The sequence below is a fragment of the Harmonia axyridis genome, chromosome X (genome assembly GCF_914767665.1).
Source record: "Harmonia axyridis chromosome X, icHarAxyr1.1, whole genome shotgun sequence".
NCBI classification, from domain to species: Eukaryota; Metazoa; Arthropoda; class Insecta; order Coleoptera; family Coccinellidae; genus Harmonia; species Harmonia axyridis.
This window is the reverse complement of record NC_059508.1, coordinates 16,863,104-16,887,887: the sequence shown is the minus strand read 5'-3', so window position 1 is coordinate 16,887,887 and position 24,784 is coordinate 16,863,104. Positions and strand designations below refer to the sequence as shown.

At 33.1% G+C, this 24,784-nt stretch overlaps 2 protein-coding genes across 7 annotated transcripts; one reads left to right on the top strand and one right to left on the bottom strand.

Annotated features, from left to right (window-relative positions):
- Positions 1 to 341: 341 nt before the first annotated feature.
- Positions 342 to 7,017, bottom strand: LOC123685789 (histone-arginine methyltransferase CARMER). 6 transcript variants are annotated; one of them, XM_045625671.1, is made up of 11 exons: positions 6,785 to 7,017; positions 6,269 to 6,391; positions 5,602 to 5,804; positions 5,427 to 5,543; positions 5,098 to 5,366; positions 4,868 to 5,040; positions 4,592 to 4,814; positions 4,351 to 4,538; positions 4,181 to 4,303; positions 3,671 to 3,816; positions 342 to 3,092 (listed from the first exon to the last, which is right to left on the bottom strand). In XM_045625671.1, exons 1-11 carry the CDS (start codon positions 6,915 to 6,917, stop codon positions 2,991 to 2,993), a joined length of 1,800 nt encoding a protein of 599 aa, XP_045481627.1. In that variant the 5' UTR covers positions 6,918 to 7,017; the 3' UTR covers positions 342 to 2,990. The 6 variants fall into 6 exon arrangements, with proteins under 6 accessions (XP_045481627.1, XP_045481628.1, XP_045481624.1 ...); XM_045625672.1 differs by having other exon boundaries at positions 4,181 to 4,291; XM_045625668.1 differs by having other exon boundaries at positions 3,671 to 3,837; positions 6,785 to 7,016.
- Positions 7,018 to 10,560: 3,543 nt separating this feature from the next.
- On the top strand, positions 10,561 to 11,536 carry LOC123685983 (GATA zinc finger domain-containing protein 1). Its single transcript, XM_045625881.1, has one exon. The coding sequence runs from the start codon at positions 10,715 to 10,717 to the stop codon at positions 11,408 to 11,410; it is 696 nt and encodes a 231-aa protein (XP_045481837.1). The 5' UTR covers positions 10,561 to 10,714; the 3' UTR covers positions 11,411 to 11,536.
- The last annotated feature ends 13,248 nt before the right edge of the window (positions 11,537 to 24,784 follow it).

Genomic DNA, 24,784 nt, shown 5'->3' with positions numbered 1-24,784 from the left:
TTTTGATTCCTTATAATTTTGTTGTATCTGCTAATGATTTCAAGAAAAAAATTCAAACAATTCTCTATTAATCCTTAGGAAAACCCAAATTATTATAAAGATCCAGTGTTTTCTTGAAATTATCCAAGAAATCTCTTATTTTCTTTCAATTCAATATTTTTCGTTTAATTTAGGATTATTCTTTATAAGTTTTCTTATCACCAATATTCTGTTAGTTCTTAAATCCGCAAGAATTGAAAAGACATAGGTTTTGAGCAGCATTTATTAAGTTTCCTTAATATTTAGACCAATGGAACACAAATTACGCTTAGGAAAATTTTCAACATAGGAAAAAATAATGGTCAAAATTGTACATTTTTATTATCGCCGTCACTGTACACAATTAAATATCAATGCCTACTTGTATACATGAAGCTTATAATGTAACTAGGCGATTCCCCAATGCTGCCACAATACATGGGTAAGGATAAGGCAGGTAATACAATGCTATTTTAGTTCAACTGAGCGACAGATGCTCTTATTTAACAGACTGCACAGATCGGAAGTTCATTACACAATTATGAACTAAAACTTTCATAATGGATAATCATGAACACAATATCAATAAACTTCGATAAAAATCCCAAAGGATCTGAAAATACTGTAAACACACCTGTAAACATTACAATCCTCATTGTTGGCACTTAATTCTTCATAGTAAAATAGAGAGAATAAAAAAAATTAAGAACTGAACATTGATAAAATTTCACTCGTATCTAAAGGTTGAACTAAATAGAGAACGTGTAAACAATGAGGGTTTGATAATAGACAATTTAAAAACTACAATAATGGAATATTCCACGTGATACAATTGTGATGACATGTATATGTAAAAGATAACATTTACAAAAATTAAAATATCTTTCGGAATTAAATGAGAGTTATTCTACATCCACTTTTCAATTATTTAAATAACAATGGTTTCTCTGCACAGAGAAGATTTTACAATTTGTATAACTAAAATTGTTATTTATATAATCAGAAAGTGGAAATAGAATAACTGTTAAATATTTCCGATTTAAATGGATTTCCATTGAGTAAAAACAGAGTCAATCCAATATTTGAAATATCTTTTGTATATAAAAATGTTCCAATAGGATGAGCTGCTTTTTTGCTAAAAACGTTAAGTTCATAAAGACCAATTACAAACAAAATTATTTCGTTGCAATATAAATTTTTCAGTGTATAGTTTTCTAAAAATTCATCAATAAAATAATGAAAAAAAAAAAGGAGAAAAAATATTTCGAGTGTAGAAAAGTAAAAATACAATTAAAATAGAGAAACAGAACATTTCCAGTATGTTGTAGATCCTTCAAAGGTCTTTACAAGTTAAACAGTCTGTACAATTAAGTTTGCATCAAGAGTTTCATCTTGGTTTACAATTGAATAAATAATATATTGGTCAACAAATGAAAACCTAATGATAACTAATCTATTTTAATTTTACATGAAATGTGGTTAGATTCAAAATGAAAATATCACAGATATAATAGCAACATATACAAACACAAGTTTGATGTTACCCACCAGATGATCAAAAATGCTTAATTATAGACACAATAATAAGCTTTGAAAAGTTTTGGAGTTCTTATTAAAATCATTAATAAAAAAAATTGATCACTGGATAGTCAAAATTTCTCTCGCAAGATTTAGGAAAAAATTATTTGATCAACACTGGATGTTCATTTTTGTGCTTGTATTTGACACCAAACATTTTAAATCTAAGGAAGCTACCATGTTATTGAAAAAGGTTAAATTTGGGACTTCATGATGATAGTAGTCATTAGCTTCTTTGTCTCTTGGATAAACAGATATTTTAACCATCCAGTTTGAATACCACGTTGTCTTTGGATTTCATTACATAATGCCTTTACCATGTAGAATCAGTATCGAGCGATTTTATTCCTAAAACTGCTAATTAATTGTGATATTAATAAAGACCATCCAACAATAAACTATCTAGGAAAATATTTAATACTATACATTCCTTCTTTTTGGAAATAGAGTAGGGTATCCAAAACAATCGATCAAAGAACTAATGGAATCAACTTACGACAATTGATATAAGACATAAAATTCACAAACATGGAAAGATTCAAATGTGATCGGCAATCAAATAATGACTTCCAAAGTTGAAAATTTCCTTCTTGTAGAAAAATTCGATAGGAATGAATTTCGAAATTTGGACTTCAAATATAACACTAAGATAAAAAAGAGATGGTTTTCATACACTGCAGTGTTCTATAACACAAACATTTACATAGTGACAAATGTAATTAAAAATAGAGTATTTATGATTGCAGTCTTAACTGAAAGATATTGTCCATTATTTCCAAAAACCATCTCACTTATTAGAAAGTGAAAACAGTTTTATGGATTTTTCATTGAAAAGTGGTATAGTTCAGTAATGAAATATCTTAAGGCTCGCTTCAAAAAATCATCTTCTAGAGAAAAATGAAAATAATTCACTAATGTACATGAGGAATCCCTCAAATTAATCCAACTAATCCAGTATTTACAAATAAATATCTAAGGGAGGCTCAATGAAAATAAAAAATGAATTGAGTACTGTTTCTACTTTTAACTAATTGAAAATAATATTATTTCCTAGTTGTGATGAGCAACTAAATGTACACTTCTTGATAAAACTATATAAAGTAAAATAATCATTAAAAAAATAATCGTTGTGACTAATACCAAAGAAGTGTAAAAAACGGCTGAGATGTAAAAACTAGGAATTAACTTTGCCTCTGCCGTACGACAAGCTGATATATGAGATTTCAAAAACTGACAGCAAATCAGGTCGTTATCACAAAGTGATAAAGTATTTTACAATATTCAACAGAAAAATACTTGGAATCACACGCGTTGGGTACACGAATTGGAATCCCCCACCCTTAAAAATATCCTTTAAGTTTCTTTTTTGAGCGTGAAAGTGCACAGTCCATTGATTATTGACGATAACTTGGCATCGCTACTCCATTTCCTGGGGTAACATAATCACCAATCATTAAATTTGCACTAACTGGATAATTTGCCATCACTAAAGGTTGCTGAAAAAGACAACCTAATAGTAGTTATAGCAGAAAAAAAAAAAGGAAGAGCGCAACTTAGAACAAAATTAAGACAAGCCAACCCAACAGAAACTTGACAATATATGAACATGTTCTGGGACAAGTTGATGTTGGATTTTAGGGACATACATTTTAGTTCTAAAGTATTTTTCAAACTGAAATTGAAAAGTTTTACAATCAGGTTTTTGTTGGGTTGCACCGTACATTTTTTTATTCTATTCCCAAATTCAGACAAGCTCATTTTATCGAATGATGGTATAATTATCAACTTCCTGTTTTTTTTAAATCTTTGTCAAATCGAGTTTATACAACACACTTTGAAAAAATAATGAGTGAGCTGTATTCCAACTAAATATCATGGAAACTATAAAAGTGGAAAAAATTGAAGGATCAAAATAAAATTCGAAATTTTTAGTGGTTTTTCAGATCCTTTAATTTATTCCCCGAGTGTATTCCAAATGAAGTTTATTACAAGATTTTTTTCTTGATGATTGTAATGATGAAAACGTTTTTAAATTAAGTTAGTAATTTGAATGTTTCGAAAAGAATCCACTTACTTGTTGGCCATTCGGAGAAGTAAATAATGATGGTGAAATAGCGCCACCTATCAACTGAGCAGTGTGAGTGGATGTCGGACTAGCTGCAACTCTTCCTCTGCCTGTACTTGAGATACATCCTGGATGAATATTCGGAGGTGCTCCATCTGTTAATTGTGAAGTGTCCACTGTACAAGAAATATTACATATGTTTCAAATATACCATCAGAAACCCTGAATTAGTTATTTGTGAAACATGAAGCAACTTCTTATATCACATTTAATAATTTTCGGTATACTTTCTTCCTTCATTTATGATTAAATCTATCACCAGAGAGAAAGATCATTGTCTTAAACCCTAGTATACAAATTGTCAGCTCAAAAGTATGATTAGTTTTTCATAAACATCTAATAGGCTGTACCAGTGAATCACCCTGTATATTCACCAAAAATTATTGAAATCTCGATACAAAAAGTCACCTAGTGCATAAAACTGAATAGTAAAAAACAAACCCCTTTTTAAGTTCTCACCTAAAGCAATCAGATTATTTGCCATCAAATTATTATTGAGAACCGTTTGCGTGGTGTCCATCGAAACCTCTCCGAGTCCATTAACCGACATTCCGTTCACCATATTGACAGCTGTAAAATATTCTCGCGATATCAAACAGACTAAAGCCACTTTCTTGATTCATTCTTACCATTTCTTACACCTTGAGCATCCAACTGGCTCCAGTAATTTTCACTGGGAGATACATTCGAGACCCCCGGTGGCGGTTGAACCGGTGCCCCTGTATATCTGAAGTAGGGATTTTTCAAGTCTAATGTATTCGTAGAACACTGATTCGTTCCTTCAACTGTCAATTCAATTGTTACATCATAACTTTGCCTGAAAAGTAGATGATCAGCATGGTTGTAAAACTTCGCAAACTATTCATTTACCTTTTATTTGCTACTAGTACTACTCTTCCCGTTAAAACTTGTCCTTGTTTGAGAAGAAGCGGCTGTTCTAACAAACATCGAACCTGATACCAATGTGTAAGAGGCTCTGTCGGTCCAGTACTGAGCCAAATTGTTTGCTGAGAACCAGCAAAAGCCACATCGAACCAGAAGGCAAGACCATGGCAAGTACCGGACTCCAAAATGTGGAACTCAAGTGGAATTTCTAAAAAATTGAAGAATTTAGAACAGAAAAAAATAAAAAGCAATCTTTCATACCTATTGTATGTAGGTCTGTTTCATCGGCCTCAAGAAAGTCAACGATATGTCTAATGGATTTACTCATACATATCCTAATATCAAATGTATCAACAACCGGTTGTCTAAAATATTCTTTGACAGCACTATTCTGAATTGCAGATAAGTTAACACCATGGAAACATGTTTGAAACCTGAGGACAAAATCTTTGTCAAATACTTCCGTTTGCCATAAAAAAAAAATTGCTTACCAGAAATTAGCCTTGCTGTATTGTTCCATGTAAAGAGAATCATCTGTAAAAGGAGCTATGTGTAGATCACCACGGGACGGATACATTTTTCCGTTAGGCAAGAGCCATTTCTTAGCATGTAAATAAGTTTCCAACATTCTTTCATTATACAACATGTACCCCATCGGTTCAGATATAATAACATCCACTTTTTCAGGAAGTTCTACCTCTTCAATTTTCCCAGGTACAACTTTGATCAAGTCTTTTAAATTATTCGCTTCAACCAATTTCTGAAATGAGAAATTCAAAAATAAAACATGAAAAAGTTTTTCAAAAAAAATTAGATTTACCTGCGCAAAATGAGCCATAGTGGAAGCTTCCACAGCATAGATCCTTTTGGCACCAGCTTGAGCCGCAAAAAACGACAAAATTCCAGATCCTGCACCTACATCTAATACAACTTTGTCCTATGTAGGAAAAGGTTTCGTTGAGATTTAAGATTGGATTGAGTTTCGATATTCTTACCTTGAAATCATTCAAATTACATAATATTGCCCGTTGATAAGTATAAGTCCTAACAAAGTCTTGTAACATGTTCTGTTGTTGGGATAAATAGCCATAAAATTGGAAGTACTGAGTTGCCGAGGAATCTTCAGTTCTTACTGAAAATACGGAGGCTCCTTTACCTGATTTTGCCTTTGTCATGGCAAGTGTGAAACTCCTAGCATCTGAAATATTTTTGTGAAAAATGATATTTGGGAATTCATAGATAAACAGTATGCAGAAAATTTGAATTAATCCTCAATCAAGACATTGTGAAATAATTCAATGTTAATTCAAGTGAGAAGAATATGAATCACATGTCTCTTCATGTTATTAATCCTTTTGATTATTGTAATAATATTGGAAATACTTGAAACTATACATACTGTTTTAAATTATTAAAAAGCAATTTTTGAATAAAAGTTGTGAATGTCTAATGAATACCTAATTGAGTAATTATCTATTCAATGGAAAATGGATTGTGAACAATCTTATCCATTCAAACAATAGTTTAAGTGATTCAAGATTAAAACAGTGAATAAATTGCAGAAGGATAATTAAAACATCTAAAAATTATTGGCATGGGACAATATCCACAAGACAAAATATGATTCATAATAAAGAGATAAAAATGAATACAAAAACTCACCCTCTGGATTTCTAAATTTAAAAAGGAGAGATTCATTATCAAAGGAAAACAGATAGGAGCAATTTCCAAATCGGCAACATTCTGTATTTGTACATACAGAAAATTCAGCTATTTCCATCTGATCTGCAATTTATAGGTTAGAAATTTTAGCAAGATATAATTCGTTATTTTTAATGAAAAATGTTGTCAACCGAAAAAGAATTAACGAAATAAACAACAACGTGTGTGTAAAATACACATGATTTCAACAAATCAACCTCAAAATTGCAAAAACCTTCGAATGTTGTGATGCCGCATTCGCCAAAAGATGGGATAAGAATGGTGTTAATTTCTACAATAATTTCGTTAATGAAGTCATTAAACGTGATAATTGTTTTGTAATAAGGAGAGAATGTGTCGGTTTATAAATAAATCATTCAAATCAACAATTAGTTCTTGAACGAGCGGGATGTCTAGAGCCAAAACAAACGGTCTGTTCACTATTCATCAGTTGAAAACCACAAGAAATTGACTCACCATCGTAAAGTTTAATATTAACACCTTGTGGATCATATTCAGCTGTTAATCTTAACTTCTTATTATATTTAGGTATAGCTTGATGATCTTCATTTATAACAAAAACTTCAATTATCCAACTCTTCAGCGCCATTTTCAATACTCAAACACACAACAGTCAACCCAAATCACACTTGCAGGCTCAACATAGGGATGCGGGAACAACCGAACAAATCAAACAAAAGTATGAAGTGCTTTATCCGTCAAAAGTAATTTAAAGAGCGCTGCGCGCATGGCAAAAGATATCCACGATTGATAGACACCCATGAATGAAATTGCTATCAACCAACCCCTATTTAATTCATATTGATCCAAAAAGATATCACCTCCATTTTGGGGATGCATTTACATTCTGGAGTGTATACATTTGTATACTGCGTTATTTCCATAATCTAGTTATGAATATGTAGGTAGTTGACAGAATTCATTATTTGAATTACGAGATCGGAATGCTATTATTCATACAGGAAACACTATATTTTCCTCTAAGTTGAAAAATCAATAAGTTAGTTAAATACTTGTTTTTTTTTTAATCTATTTAGCGATGGCTTTAAAACATTGAAATATCACTGTGATATTGAAAGAGAATTACATGTATAAAAGCTTCCCATAATTGAATGTATTTATTGACTTTTATAAAAGCAATAGCAATTGAATTGTATCAATTAAAATTTTACTTCATTATTGTTTTTCCGAAAACATTCCAGTAAAAAAATTACTGTGAATAATTGAATTCTGAAGCGACTTCTAGTATTTGTATCATTGAACTTGAAGGCGGCCTTCACCTACATAGGTATCTTTAAGTTTATATCTGCTGCACAGAACATAGTGTTCAACCAAATCTTAGATCAGGATCATAGAAAGGCGAGGAGGTATCCGGAGTAATCATAGAATTTTCCTCCTAATACGTCGGTCGCCTAATATGCGTTAGTTCAGCCTTTTTCCGCAAAAGTTGGACAAAATGAACTGAAAATTTGGCGCTGCGATCGCTTGTTCTTGGATGCGACATAAAAAATTCAAAATTTAATGTATTGTATGGTCAAAATGATTTTAATCTTAAATATAAAATGACAGAACATGTGAGAATCTAGGCTTGAATATTTCCACGAGTTCATTTAGTTACTAAAATATTCGCTGATTTACGCTGTTATTAGTTTTATTGGGTCTGATTGAATACTGAAATAGAGAACCATCAGATATATCACTTTTTGAAAAATAATTACTATTATTCATTACAATATAATCAGTCTGTGCTGTGAGTCATCTACACACAATTCAATGAACCTCTACCCAATACGGATAGAATTCTGTAATCAATAGGACTCATCCTACAGCAGGTTCGAAGTGATTCATTTAGATGTCGCCATAGAACAAAAATTTTCAGGGGGTTGACGGGATATTATTTCCATCAATTCTAGAATAAAATCTCTCTTCTCTTGTAGAAAAATTTTTCTACGCGAAATGAACACCAAATTAGAATTCTACAATTCAGAAAACTACTACTTACATGAAAATATGCATGAATTTCAACAGTCGATTCTTAGAAAAAAAACCCGTAAATCACCGCCTGGCTACGCCCATGCTGTTACTCGCTTCGTGAAGTGTCGTTGCCTTTCGTTGACCATAGAAATAGTTGAGGTATTAGGAGTAACCTTCATAGAGCCTTCTATGATTACTCCGAATACCTCCTCGCCTTCCTATGTTCCTAATACACAATTTCAGATTTACGAAACGAGGAACAGGACCGAATCCATGGAATAATCGAGCAGGTATCTGATGAGTAACTTGAATAATGAATCTATGTATTGCTTTTTCAGACATTTTACTCTGTTATTGTAGTATATTCCTAAATTCCGATTTCATAGGATTTATATTAATCTAATTCTTAATTATCTTATGGAAAATTTCAAAATTTATGATATTCTAAGTAAGATTTCAGTTTATGTGAAAAATTCATTGATGTGTCGTTTATTAGTTACAGACAGACATTTCATATGCCTAAATTTCAATTTTTGCATTGAAGATCATTTGCACCAATGATTCTTTATTGTCATGGCTAAGAGAAATGGAATTTTTATTTTCAATTAGGTGTATTGGCTGTGATTGAATACCGAAATAGAAAACCATGAATTATATATCAATTTTTGAAAAATCATTTGCACCAATGATTCTTTATTGTCATGGCTAAGAGAGAAGGAATTTTTATTACAATTAGATGTATTGGCTGTGATTGAATACTAAATTAGAGAACTATCAATTATATCACTTTTTGAAGAATAATTACTATTTTTCATTACAATATAATCAGTCTGTGCTGTGAGTCATCTACACACAATTCAATGAACCGCTACCAAATACGGGTAGAATTCTATAATCAATAGGTGTCATCCTCCGGCAGGTTCGAAGTGATTCATTTAGATGTCGCCATAGAACAAAAATTTTCAGGGGGTTGACTGGATATTATTTTCATCAAGTCTAGAATAAAATCTCTCTTCTCTTGTAGAAAAATTTTTCTACGCGAAATGAACACCAAATTAGAATTCTACAATTCAGAAAACTACTACTTACATGAAAATATGCATGAATTTAAACAGACGATTCTTAGAAAAAAAACCCGTAAATCACCGCTTGGCTACGCCCATGCTGTTACTCGCTTCGTGAAGTGTCGTTGCCTTTCGTTGACCATAGAAATAGTTGAGGTATTAGGAGTAACCTTCATAGAACCTTCTATGATTACTCCGAATACCTCCTCGCCTTCCTATGTTCCTAATACACAATTTCAGATTTACGAAACGAGGAACAGGACCGAATCCATGGAATGAATAATCGAGCAGGTATCTGATGAGTAACTTGAATAATGAATTTATGTATTATATTATTTTTGCAGACATTTTACTCTATAATTTATGTATACATCCCGATTTTATATGATTGATAAAATTCAAGTCGTCATTATTAATCGGAAATTTATGGTATTCTAAGTATGGTTTGAATGGTTTATCCCCAGTATGAATCTGAGAGCCATAAAATGTTAAATATGTGTGAGGGAAATCCTATAAAAACGAACTTCACCAGAAAAAACCAGTTAAAAAAATTCGAGAAATTTTCTAAACCTAGACCTATGAAATTTTCAAGGCTTCAGTTTAGTAGTCGATTTTTGCGTTAGTTCAGCCTTTTTCCGCAAAAGTTGGACAAAATGAACTGAAAATTTGGCGCTGCGATCGCTCGTCTCGGATCCGCAAAATATTCGAAATGTGGGTTGACCGAAAAGTTTTCATCTAAAAATATTTTTAATCCGCATACGGGGGACAATCAAAAGTTATTTTTAATTTAGAAAGAATTCCAATTTTCAGATTGAATTTTTTTAGGGAGAAACTAAAATCATACTTCGAATTCCATAAATTATAATATTTTTTTAAGAAATAATGAATATTCGAATTGTTAGCACTCCTTTAGAATTAAATTTATAATAGAAATACTAGAATTTCCTCATATCATAAATATTCATTCAAAAGATTTTTTTACAGGATTCTACACATGGTTGACTGCTGCAAGTTTAAGTTCAGTATATAGTGTATAGATGGCTTACAGCCAAATTTTCTGTTTCATTGAATTTTCAATTAGAATAACTAATTAAAATAATAAAATAGAATAATTCATATGCCATCCCTTCTGTTTTAGATCTCAGGGCAAACAATTTGAATAGGCATTCAAACTTTATATCAATATTCTATGCTAATACCTGTCAAGCAAGGAAAACAAACTTAACCTAACTTTTGAGGATATAAATTTTAAAAATAATTCGTAAAGAAAGTATCTTAATTATTCAGATAAGATGATTCACTGTAACTAATATTAATTTAGCCTACGAATTCGTCAATATCTAACCTAATGCCGCTCCGAGGTACACCCGTTTGTCTTAAATGCAAAGCAACCGAGTCCCCTTTATGGACTAATGCTGAAAATTTGGGAGCTGTATGCTTAAATTGCATGAATGAGACTAAAGAGAGTATTAAAACAGAAGAAGATGGTCCTTCAACTGATGTTAAACCTTCTAAACAAAAGGTTAGATCCACCAGATCCACAAGATTGAATCCGTTTGCTCTTCCTAAGACTGGTAGATCTAGAGGTAGAGGAAGACGATCTTTGTTTAAAAGAACTCCTTTAAAAGCTCCACAAGCGGTGGCCACAACTGTAACAAGTGAGTCAGTATTTTGTGAAGGATTTTATTATCAGGTTGGAGATATTGTAAGACTAATAGGAGATGAAGATGATGATTATTACTATGCCCAGATAAGAGGACTCTTGACTGATCAGTATTGTGAAAAAAGTGCAGTCATAACATGGCTGCTGCCTACGAAAGAAAGTCCACCTCCAAATGAACGTTTTGATGCGGCAACATACATTATTGGCCCCGAGGAAGAACTGCCTAGAAGCTTGAGATGCATGGAATTTGTCATGCATGCACCTTCTGATTATTATAAATCAAGTACAACACCTTATCCAAGTATGAGTGCTCCTGCAGTACCAGGTTATTTATGGACTTCATTGAAATCTATTCAGACCGCTACTTCTGGAAAGCAGTGATGGGTAATGTAAAGCTCGTTGAATTTCAGTTTATGGGATATTATTTGTGAAATATAAGTTGCTTCAAATGTTGTTATATTTTTCTTACTTATATAATATGTGAAATAAAAACATATTACACTTTGATTGCATTTTTTTCCCTTTTCAAAATATTAATGATAAAGATTCACCTAATTATAACGTATATAAGAAAAAACATCTTATTTATGATCGTTAAAAATATGTGCCCATATTAGATGCAATTTATGTACTTTATAATTATCAAAAGGTTACCATATATGCCATGATTCTTTACTGAACTAGTCTTAGATAATACTGAAAATATTAGTTCCATTATATTAGACTTTATATAGCACAATATTTTCATTAAAAAAAAATTCACTTTTAAAATGAAATAATATTTTATTGATTATTACAAATGTTGACTATAAATTGTCTTGAGTGGGCATACAGGATACACTTGTTATTCCTAAATCATTTCAAATGACAGAATACAATAGTTTACAAAAAAAAAACATTTAAAACTTTAAACCTGATCAAATTTTCAAAGATATATATTTTGTAGAAGATAAATAATATTTTAAATCAAAGGCTTCACAATGTGTTGAGAACATGGAATATTGGAACATTTAAATAATTAATTACCATTGAAAAATTTATGATGAGAAGTTGATTAATCTGGACGAGAAAAAGGGGTCTTCTTTCAATTTTTAACACAATATACTGTTATTACGGAAATGTTTTCTTATTTTCTATTTTTCTTCTCCGTACATTTCATACAAAAACATTCGAATTGATTTTCCTTCAATCCTTTATTGTTACAAACATTTGTAATATTCTCAAGGACGTTCTTTGCAGAGTATTTTTTTCCTGTTTCTTCAATTTCAGTATATTCATTATCATTTGAATATTCTCGTTCTGTAATAAAAAGTGGTGAATTTTCCTTATCTCTCAATGTCATGATTCTAATAAGTTCTACTTCTTCTTTTATATCAGACATGTCAGCAAAACTTTCTTCTGAAGTTTCTTCCTCAAAAATAGTTGTGATGAATTCATTATTTGTATGATGTGGTAAATTTTCTTTATCGACCACCCTACTATCATTTGAGTTATTCTTTGTTCTCTTCATCCCATCTTTATCTTGGTTCAAATCAAAAATAGGTGTTAGCTCGGGAGGGTCATCTGGAATTAATGCTGGATCTGATGATGATTCAGACTCTGCTAATTCTAGATGTGGCATGATATTCTCTGGTGAGAACAGTTTCACATTTTTGTTGTCTGACGTACTTTTTATTTCTTCTTGTATCTGATATGTATTAGAATGATCACCCTCAAGCTTAGACGTTAACATTCTATTATATTCTTGGCTATTCATGCAAATTGCTTTAGTATAATTATGCTCAATGGATATTTCATTGTAATCATAGTTATCCTGTTGCCCGAAAGTAAGAACATCATTTGATTCTGGTGACTTATCGGAATCTGAGATATTATCTGATGAAAGCACCAATGATCTAGAGACTGGTTTGATTTTATGGGCGATCCTATCCTGACAAGAATCACATTCAATGTTGTCTTCATTGCTTTCTGATGTTTTAGGTGATGATGTTCCTTCCATTTCTTCGAATATTATGTTTTCCGATTGATTTGGGATAGTCATTGATGAGTCTGGTGTTAATAAAGATATTAAATCAGTTGTGTCTTTTTCTAATGGGCCACCCTCTTCTTGCAACTGTTTCACGTTTGATTCAAGATATTCTTCTACATATTTGTCACCATCCACACCCAGAAATAGATCATCATCGTTTTTGGTTGGTAAAATATCTTGGGTTTCTATATTCGTGTCCACTCCCCAAATTTCTGGAGCACTTTTATCGAATTCTGTAACCTGATTATCCGAATTAGTAGAAGGAAAAGAAAGCAACTCAATTTCAGTTTTGGCCGATTCTGGGTTAGACAGTGTTGTAGCTTCTGATGATCTACTCGCAGAATCTTCTTCGACATTGTCACACAGGTGTCTATCTCTAAGTATAAATGGTAGACAATTCAAAAGATGAGAACGTGGAGCAACATAAAATTTAAACACAGTTTCATCCATTAAATGACGTAAAGGAAGCCGTAGTGATTGCCATGGATATTCGATATCTTCATGATCGAATTGAACACATCCGAATTTCAAATTAACCACTGATTTGCTGAATCTTTCATGAGGGGGCCACAAACTGACGTAACATTCAAATGGATCAGCTTCTTGCGATTTGGCATCAGCTGAGTCGTTTACTCTGCAACGAAACACTATATCGTTTTTTGTGATTTCAGTAGTGACTACAGCTACGATGCTGTTTTCTTCTATTAACAATAAGAAAAGTTGACGTCGACGTATATCTGCTTTTAAACTTTTGAAATACAGGATGTATGGTTTATCTAGTAAATACTCGCCATGATATACCTTGAGGTGAATCATGAGTCTCAGGTTCTCGTTTTCGTATAACAAGTTTCCTTTGAATCTTTCTTGACAGTACCTTTGAGTTGGTCGTAGAAACCAACGATTTGCCCTCGATATAGGACATTTGAAGATAGATAGGATTCTCGCCATGCAGTATTCCTTGTAATGCATTTTCGCACCTTTATCAAATTCCATTACAGCCTGACAGAAGGGGTAGAATGAACATGGAAATCTAATTCGACATGCATAGTTCTCATATAAAATTTGACGTATTGGTTGATCAGCTCCTCTCAAATCATCATTGTCCAGGTAGTATCTGTAACCTTCAAAGCAAGGCCCGCAAATGTATTTTACGGATAAACATGAATATATTGGTGGTATCACTAAGAAATCATCACAAACACCACATTTCAACCGACTGTCTAGTTTCAGCGGTATTATTTTTATACATTTCTTCGCTAAAGCCATTACTGAAAAGAATTTGCGATAAAATCTGATTTTCAAACGAATTACGATTATAAATTGTATTTGATATGCTAGAACATCTGTTCGTATTGACTAGAAGACATCTTGACTGAAAAAGAAGATATTGTAATCGAAATTTCAAAACAAATTGCGCAGTGAAGAGTTGAAAACTGATATGTTCATCGAATATAGTCATAATCATGATTGAAAAATTCTGTTGTTATAACAATTAATATCATTATAAAAATTATTATCTGCTCCCAAATCAGGGACACCCATATACGACTTGATTACAGTTATACAATGGACATAAAATGAAGTAAATTTTGAAATAAATGAAAAATATTTATACAGGTTGATTCACCGGGATGGCCTATTAGACGTTTATGGAAAACTAATAATTTTGAGCTGAAAATTTGCATATATATTTCTGATTTCTACAACTTCCGGTTATACCGGAAACATACTCCTATTTCCTTATTTGAAATGACACACCCAGTATATTATAGCATCGTTGGATAGCTTTTTTGACGACAATATCGGCAATATGCAATACCTTGGCTTAAAGCTCAACGGTTAGTTAATGGGATTCTTATAAAAAAAATGGTGGCGATGAGGACTCACATTTTTTTGAATATCTCTGCAGGGAAAGAGCTTTTTTCGGAACATTTTTATCTTTTTCGATTATGCAAATACGTAGTATTATAAGACTGTTTGCGGTTTGGACCAAAAATGTACAGGGTGTTCATAAGAAGATCATGAACTTGGACAACTCAAATTCATCAAAGCTCAAGATTTTCAAATTATAACCTATATTTTTTATTATTTCAGATGATTCTACGTACATTTCTTTTATAAAAATCTCATTAAATCATAAAACGTCGAGTTTTGATCCAAGGTATGGCATATTGCCAAAATTGTCATAAAAAAGGTATCTAATGACGCAATAATACTGGGTGTGCTATTTGATATAAGGAAGTAGCAGTCTGTTTCTGGTATAAAAGGAAGTTGTTGAGATCTGAAAATATTTTAGGGAGAAAGATCGTTGTCACAAACATCAATATGCAAATTTTCAGCTAAAAATTGATATAAGTTTTCCATAAACGTCTAATAGATCTCGGTGAATCACTGTTTATATAAGGTGTCTCATAAAAAAATGAAGACGAAAAACACAATATCTTTGAAACGGATCACATTTTTGAAAAACCAGTAACGGGAATCTTTTCGACAAATCTGCTGCTAAAAAACTTCGTTGAAAAATATAGGGTGTGCAGAAAACCTTTTAGATTTTTTTGAATATGTGTCTCGAACAAAAGCACGAAATATTTGAAACAGTAATTTTTTAGAAACGCTTTTTAACTCGAGAACAAATCACTATATCCATAATATACTTTCTGATATCTTATTATTTCGAAAAAAATTAATTTGGGAAACTCTGTATCTAATAACTACTTGAATAACCTTGATAAATTCATATAAAAGAAATATTCAAATCTTAAATCCATAAATCGGAGCTACAAAATACTGACAAAATATTTATGATTCATACCGGAGAATATTGCCTCTAATAAATTGTCGAGAAATTCTTCAGGGTAAAACCTTGAAAAAAAATGCAGACCTGCACTTAACCAACTATAAAGGTAGGACCCTTTTAGTGAAATTCTTCCCAACTTATCGGCCTACGTCTATTGTTGTTATCATCCCAAAACGAGTGCCATTCATTTAAAAAATGCCAGCAAAAACTTTTTGCATTTACATTGCAAGATAATGCCGGAAATAGTGTCAGTATACTTGTCTCACTGGCGCCTCTTTCATTTACCATTCTTTATTACACCGAACTCTCTGATTTGTTATCTCACTTTCTAAGGTATTTCGCCCAAAAATTTTGGATATTTATTTGGGGGCATTTGGGAATCTGCGACAGTTTCAGAAGTAAGCTCGCAGCTAACACAGCGTTCTCTCAAGTAAGTCCAACTCTTTTTTTTAACTTATAGCCATCTGATAACCATTGAAAGGGATGAGGAAATAAATTGAATTGGCCCTTCCTACGGTTGCGTAATTTCTTAGAAAATGTTTTATTCAGTTTCCCATCAGTTTTATTTATATTTCTAGAATTTCAGAATAATTTTACGTGGATAATTTGAGTGAATCTTAGTAAAATTTTGTACATCTTCATTATTTTCTTTCAAAATTGGATATCTGAAAGGAAATATACTACACTGTGTCCGTAAAGTATGGAACAATTAATTTTTAGCTAAACAGACCATTTTAAGGAATAATCCTGAAACACGTCGATTTTTATTTTAATTTACCGTATTTTAAAATTATAATCTAATATACAGGGTGAATTATTTTCGAGTAATGACGTCAACGTAATTTTTTTTAAATGGAATACCACCATTTTGTCTCTATTTTCCGATTACTCTAGCTGAGCTGATTTAAAAAATGTATGATTCCAATTGGTACAGGGTGGACAAAAATACAATATTTTTGTGTGTACTCATAAAGTAACGCGTAACATTAAATTAAAATAAAAATCGACGTGTTTCAGGATTATTTCTTAAAATGGCCTGTTTAGCTAAAAATGAATTTGTTCCATACTTTACGGACACACTGTATTTCACCATTCTGTAGCACAGAATAAAAGGGAGAAATATCAACAAGCAACATTGTTGAGAACGCCTATCGGATGAGAGATTCTTTCTCCAAATATATTTCCATTTTTATTTGGGGCACTTTCTACTCTACATCGTCTATTTAAGTCAAGAGCTGCTTTTTATATCTTTGAATCTCCACTTTGGCTTTATGAATGTTTCATCGAATTCATCTACACGAAAAATCCACTATGACAATTCTCAATCCCCCTTTTCGGATACTGAATTTGTTGAATAAGAAAACTATTGCTTTTCCACAGCATCACGACTATTCTACTGATTTTCTCCGTTTAGGTTTTGGTATTGTAGTTTTCAAAAATCTCGTGAAGGATAAGTGTGAGTAGTATTTTGTGCTTTATTGGCCAAACGATTTGTCTTTCGCTTCAAAATAGGACTCAGTTTCGGCGATTACCTCTTCATTGGCACTAAATATATTTCCAGCGAGCATTTTTTTGAGGTCTGAGAACAGAAAAAGAGTCGCTGGGGGCCAGATCTGGCGAATATGGTGGATGCAGAAGCAATTCGAAGCCCAATTCATGCAATTTTGCCATTGTTTTCATTGATTTGTGACACGGCGCAGTGTCTTGATGAAACAGCACCTTTTTTTCATCAAATGGGGCCGTTTTTTAACGCTTTCATCCTTTAAACGATCCAATAATATATAATAATCGCTGTTGATGGTCTGGCCCTTTTGGAGGTAATCAATGAATATTAAATCTTGCGTATCCCAGAATACTGATGCCATAACCTTGCCAGCTGACTGTTGTGTTTTTCCTCGATTTGGATTCGGTTCATCGTGCGCAGTCCACTAAGCTGATTATCGATTGGACTGCGGAGTGAAATGATGTAGCCATGTTTCATCCATTGTCACACATCGACGAAAAAATTCAGGTTTATTGCACTTAAACAGCTTCAAACACTGCTCAAAGCTCGAATGATATCTTTAGCAATATTTGTTTACAAGCTTTCTGGGCCCTTGTATAGTACTATTTCATGATGTTTTTCAGTAATTTCTTCAATACATTTTTGTTTTTTATTTCAGGATGTACTCCAAAACCTCCATCACTCTCTTTCTGTTCGCCATTGTATTGGCCCAGGTTTATGCAGCATCAGTTCCCAAGACAGAATTAGAAGCCAAGGATCCTAAATCGACATCATTGACTGAGAGACTCCCTTTTTCCATGACCAACTTGGCCGCTCTGGGGTTAGCCTCTTTTGTTGTGACAGCAGGGATTACCATATTCCTATTCCTACCCCTGCTAGCAGAAAAACTATGTTTTACATTCGGAATTTTCTGCTTGAATCCATTTTCTGAATTTGAAGGCTATAGAAGCATCAACTTGAGAGACATCAGGAATAAGAGGTCACTCGAATACGTTGAACCAATACTGATGATGTTGATGAAGGCATACGATACTTATGCTGACGATGGTTTAAAAAAAAAGTCGAAAGTCACAAAGTTTTGAAGGGCCTAATTCTAGCCATTCAGTTTGTACCAGTTGCGTTAGGCATTTTCAACGCTACTTTTACAATGATTAAATTGGTGCGGGATCTTTGGAGAGGAACCAAAACAGCAATCGATCTCATTTATTTAATGTACGACACTACCAATGAAAGTTTATAACTTTATGTACATAACTCAAGATTAATATTAAGTAAATGCTAATAAAGCAATTGTGATTTGATTTTTTCTTTTTTTACCTTTGTACCTATTTTCCGAAGCATCCTTGAGAAATTAGTAAAAATGTAGATATAACTTTGTGGAGATTTCGACTGCAGAAAACGAATATACACAATATACTACGCCCTTGAAACCTCAATATGTTTTAGAGCTTGAACTTGAAGTTTAATTGAAAAACGTTTTTATTTGAGGGTCTGTGACGAATAATTCAGGAGATATAACGATTTTTGGATTGAAATTCAATTTTATCGTAATTTTGAGTTCGAATTCCCTCAAAACTGTAAGGTCTACGAAAAATCGGTGAGCGGTGCCAGACCCTTTGAAAATTGAAAAAAAATTAAAAGTTCCTTCTGTTTCCGTTATAACTGGAAGTTGTAGATATCTGAAAATATACTTTCTTCCTTCATTTATGATTAAATCTATCACCAGAGAGAAAGGTCATTGTCTCAAACCCCAGCATGCAAATTTTCAGCTCAAAATTATGGTTAGTTTTCCATAAACCTCTGATAGGCCATCCCGGTGAATCACCCTGTATTATCATTCTTTCACGGTATGTTGTTATCGAGACGATTGACCAGAATTAATTTGATCACGAATCAAAGGAAGTGTTTGTGTTTTATCTAAGACTGTGATAGGATATAGAGTGGTCAGAGCATGTAAATGCCAATAAGGTATTGATCCTGTAGCAGGACATCTATCGAATATTGTATAAGCTGGCATCTGATTCATTATGTATGTTAAACGCATAACTCAATATTCAACGATCGTATTATAACAGTTAATGGAAGCAGAATTCGATGCTACCCACAAATTATATTTGATGAGAATTTGAAGGCTTTTGAATGTATTCGATCACTTATCGTATCTGTGTTCATGTCGCACTTGATCCTTTATCAGCTATTTTGGAGTATTGCAAATTGTTTTGAGCGATCAAATAATCATTTGAGAGTGTCCTCCAAATCTCGAAGGATTGTCACTTTTGTTTAGATAATTTACAATAGGTTTAAGAGTTGACATAATTTTTTTTTACAAACCCTTATTAAAGAGCATGCTCGTTCATTGAGCAGCACATGCATTCAATCTGATTATAAATGATGCTGCGAATCATGTTTCTAAGAATTGTTTTTTCCAAGATTTGAGTGATTAGTCCATTATTTCAGAAATTATAGGTTATAAACTGAAATTTTCAAACGAAAAATTGATATATTTCTCGAGGCTGCTATTTCTCCTAGACGCAAGATACAGACCTGAAACTCCAGCATATTCTAGATCAGAGCTCGTTCTTCAAAAAACGTTTTTATTTGAAGGGTCTAAGACGAATATTTTAGGAGATATAACAATTTTTGAATAGATATTAAATTTTTACTGAAGTTTCCCAAATTTCGAGTTCAAATTTTCTTGAACAGTGAGGTCTACGAAAAATCGGTGAAGGGTGTTAGACTTAACGATTCCTAAGTAGAAAAACACACTAACAATTCCAGGAAAAATTCCATAATTACTTTCTTTCCAGAGAAAAGCCTTCAAATAGTGCTCCAGCAAAACAGCTAATCCAGAAAAGATCGATCAATGAGTTGAACAAGTTTACACAGCTGGGTTATCTGAGATGCAGTCTGGAATATTTTCATTGGAAAATATTCCAGTGAAAACTCTGTAGATAACAACCTGTGATAAACTTGTGTGAGGGTTTCTGAAAAGGAAAAAAAACCACCGCTTCAGCAGATTTTATTGTTCGCCTAATTGAAGTGTATACCTTATGTTGTGATTTTCCGATATTGAAAAATAATATGTCCACAGATTTTTATCAGCCTTACTGTGGTTTTAATTGGATATCAGAAGTTGGAACATTGCGCCGTGACATGTTTCAAATTGAATTTGTAAGGAATTAGCCAGGGTCCTTGGTACTTCTTGATCCCTTAGGGTATATCCTTCCAAAGATTTGCATTTATAGGCTTATGAGATTCAGTTGGCTTCAGAAATGAAGCTTTGAGATCACGTATCGCATAGTAATTGTGTCTTATTGGACTCTTGATTCAAATTGCACTATCATTCTTCATGGTTATTTAATATTTTACTACATTGTTCAACATCTCGTGAAAAATTACGATATTGCTTATGTAAATTTTATGCTGTATGTTTTCAATTCTCCTCACCGAACGGAGAGTATGATTTCAACAGTTTTTTTGCATTGACTAAGTGTATATACAGGGTGATTCACCAGCATGACCTATTAGACGTTTATGGAAAACTAATCATAATTTTGAGCTGAAAATGGCATATTGGGGTTTGAGACAATCAACTTTCTCCCTAAAATATGTTTTGTTCCTATAGAATCTTCTTTGAATCAGAATATATTCAAGGAGGCTGAACTATAAAAACGTTCAAACTTCAATGAAATATCAGAGAAATTAAAAAATACGAGATTTTCGTGAATCAATCAGTTTTTCTCCAGTTGTTTATTTCCAAGGTATTTTATGTACATTTTACAAGCAACCTGCAACTGAAATTATCATATATTTTATCCAATGGTGTTGATGAAATTGAAAAATGTTCTTTATTTTAGATTAATGATGCTAGTTGTGATGATGAAGATACCTACAACGATTCTCTGGGAAAATGATGAATTCTTTCGAAGGTTATAATGGAAAAAACACCAACTTAGGTACAATAAATAATGGAAGCTAGCCATCGGTGAGTAGGTACTTAGGACAATTATTAGACAGTAAGTTCATTCAAGGGAAACAATAACTTCCAAATTGTTACAATAACGTAGAAAATCTCAAACTCATGGGGAATTTCAACTGCGAGTTTCTTTTTTTTCGTGAAATTTTGAATTAAAATGATTGATTAAAATTCGGATGTATAGATAACTAAATTGTACATTTCATGTATTATAATTAATTTATAACTGTGTGTAAAAAACTCTTCGAGATCACATAGAAGATTTCATATCGAGATATCTGAGTCTTATTATTACTTTTTCTATCCGCTTTCAATAATTTGTCAGGACTTAAAAAATAATTTCAGAAATTTTGTCAGTTGTTTGTTTCTTCCTATTACATATATTTTTTTATCTGATTTTTCGAGGAATTGGGTTCATTACCTTCTGTATGATACAAATATTCAATTTCTGAAAAGATTTTGAAAAAGTCCTGATGAATGGATTACATTTTTGATACATTCGTAGTATTATGGTCAATTTTTGTGTTCCTCGAGTCAAAATTTTTAATGAATTTACCCTTGCGGTTTCACCCCCCCAATTACTTCAACCAATTAACCGAAATAGATAAAGATAACAATTCTGAAAGGCAAAGGGTATAACTGCTCTGTTATCACGCTATATCGAGATCTTAATGGGCATCCTTTAATTAAAATCCAATCAAGCCCTCCCTCCTTTATTTTTGTGTGCAGTGTATATTCTCCCCCGCGCACTCCACCGACAACAATTCCCTCGCCATCTTTATTCAATGAATGAAGTCACATACAATTCGCTCTCAACATGGTATTTACTTTTCATTACTGTAGCCTTTGCTTTGAATACAATTAAAATACCAACCCCATCTCAAAAAGTTATAACTGGAGCGAACATGGAGCTTACCAGATGTTACCTGCTTGTTACGTGCTCTCCCAATTCGTAGGAGGGACTCATCTGGGTACAGGATAATTGGAATACTGTGTGCTGAACCCAGTATCTCCTTCAAGGAATTCGCTATTCCCTGAATCAAACACTGATGAAAAAGTTTTTGTCACATTTCCAGAAATTTTTCATTAGAACAGGCCAATTGAAAAGTCCCCGGTCTACCATAGTAAAACACATTTTTTTTTTTGGCAAAATTCGATTTTATTATTCAACATAGTTGCCTTCGAAGGCGGTACAGCGATCTTCTAACTTTTCGATAACATTTTTTTAGTACGATTTGTCTTTCGCTTCAAAATAGGCCTCAGATTTCTTCTTCATTGACGCTAAATTTCTTTCCAGCGAGCATTCTTTTGAGGTCTGAGAACAGGAAAAAGTCGCTGGGGGCCAGATCTGGCGAATACGGTGGATGCAGAAACAATTCGAAGCCCAATTCATGCAATTTTGCCATTGTTTTCATTGATTTGTGACACGGCGCATTGTCTTGATGAAACATCGCCTTTTTTCTTCAAATGTGGCCGTTTTTTTTAAAGATTTCATCCTTTAAACGATCCAATAACGCTATATAATAATCGCTGGTGATGGTCTGGCCCTTTTGGAGGTAATCAATGAATATTATACCTTGCGCATCCCAGCATACTGATGCCATAACCTTGCCAGCTGACTGTTGTATTTTTCCTCGCTTTGGATTCGGTTCATCGTGTGCAGTCCACTCAGCTGACTGTCGATTGAACTCCGGAGTAAACTGATGGAGCCATGTTTCATACATTGTCACATATCAACGTAAAAATTCAGGTTTATTGTACTTGAACAGCTTCAAACAGTGCTCAGAATCATTAACACGTTGTTGCTTTTGATCGATTGTGAGCTCGCGCGGCACTCATTTTGCACACAGCTTTCTCATGTACAAATATTCCTGAATAATATGATGTACACGTTCAGATGGTATCTTCACAATGTCTGCTATCTCGATCAACTTCACTTTACGGTCATTCAAAATTATTTTGTGAACATTTTTGAGTTTTTCGTCGGTGACAGCCTCTTTTGGGAGTCCACTGCGTTCGCCGTCTTCGGTGTTCATTTCACTACCTTTAAACTTGGCATACCAATCAATGATGGTTGATTTTCCTGGTGCAGACCTCGGAAACTCTTCATCAAGCCAAGATGTTGCTTCAACTGTATTTTTTTCCTTCAAAAAGCAATATTTTATCAGCACACGAAATCTTTTTTTTCCATCTTTTTTCAAATAACAAAAGGAGGTACACTCACAACGCAATATCTCATAAACTAATGGCCGGACTGCTGTCAAAATTTGACACGTTTCGTTTGAAGGTTGCTACTAACTGAAAATCATATGGATTTAATACTAGCACCGCCATCTCTGCATCAGGCTGGGGACTTTTCAATTGGCCTAATAGGAGTGTGATATAAAAAGTGGGCATTCTCATTTGAAAAAAAAAACAGGGCGGTATCATGTTTCACCACTTTCGGACCAGCCTGTACAGTCCAAAGTAATTTAAGCTGATGAGTTGAGTACTGTGAATTTCGTCAAAATTTGAATCATTATCCTAGCCCAAAATTTTAAAAATTTATCGATCGATCGAGGACTATTGGCTAAATCTGTATATACTCGGAAAAAACCTTCTATATTAACGGAAGTGAATTTTTTGAGGTAAGAAAAAATTATTGGATGAACTTGAAGATCGTTGAGATCTCTTGGCTGTCCCCCATGTATGACAATGTATGTTCGATGATTTTCGAATGGAGGTGTTTGTGTAGAATCCTGAGGATCAACTCGATGTTGATTTTTCGCCGTTTCCCTTCTGCAGTTCCGCCTATGAGGGAATGAAGGGTCTGTCTCAGGATTTGTCTAATTAAAGAGCTGAGCATGGCCACTCAAACAAACTGCACTTCCAATTAGTCTGGCCTAGAATGTCACGACGTCACGCACAGGCTCTCCATAGTAAGTAAAGGGTGAGATCAGCATTGTGCAGACCTTTCTGCAACTATCAGCCGATAAGCACGGTGTAGAATTTTGGTAAGCTTAGCTTAATTCGTATTCATGTCCACACTTCATTTGATATCCTGAAATGGGGTGGGGGAAGATCATTTCATTGTGGTCAATGAATAGGATATAATGTTAAATGAAAGATTGTTGCCGTCTGGATATGCTCGACTTCCTTTCATTGTTCGATAACTTACTTCGAATATTGTCTCACACGAAGTTTAGATTAGGCAAGATCATCATCGTTTTAAGCTTTTCTAGGCACTTGAACTTCATAAATGATGTTTCAATTTTTTGGAAAAACGTACACCAATTGAAAATTGAAAAGTGGTATACTATACAAACATTATAAACAGAATTTTTCCAACACAATGCCATATAATATTTTTCTGTATCTTGGCTTGATGAAGGTCTGCAACAGGAAAATCAACCATCATTGATTGGTATGCTCAGTTTAAAAGTGGTGAAATGAGCACAGAAGACGGCGAA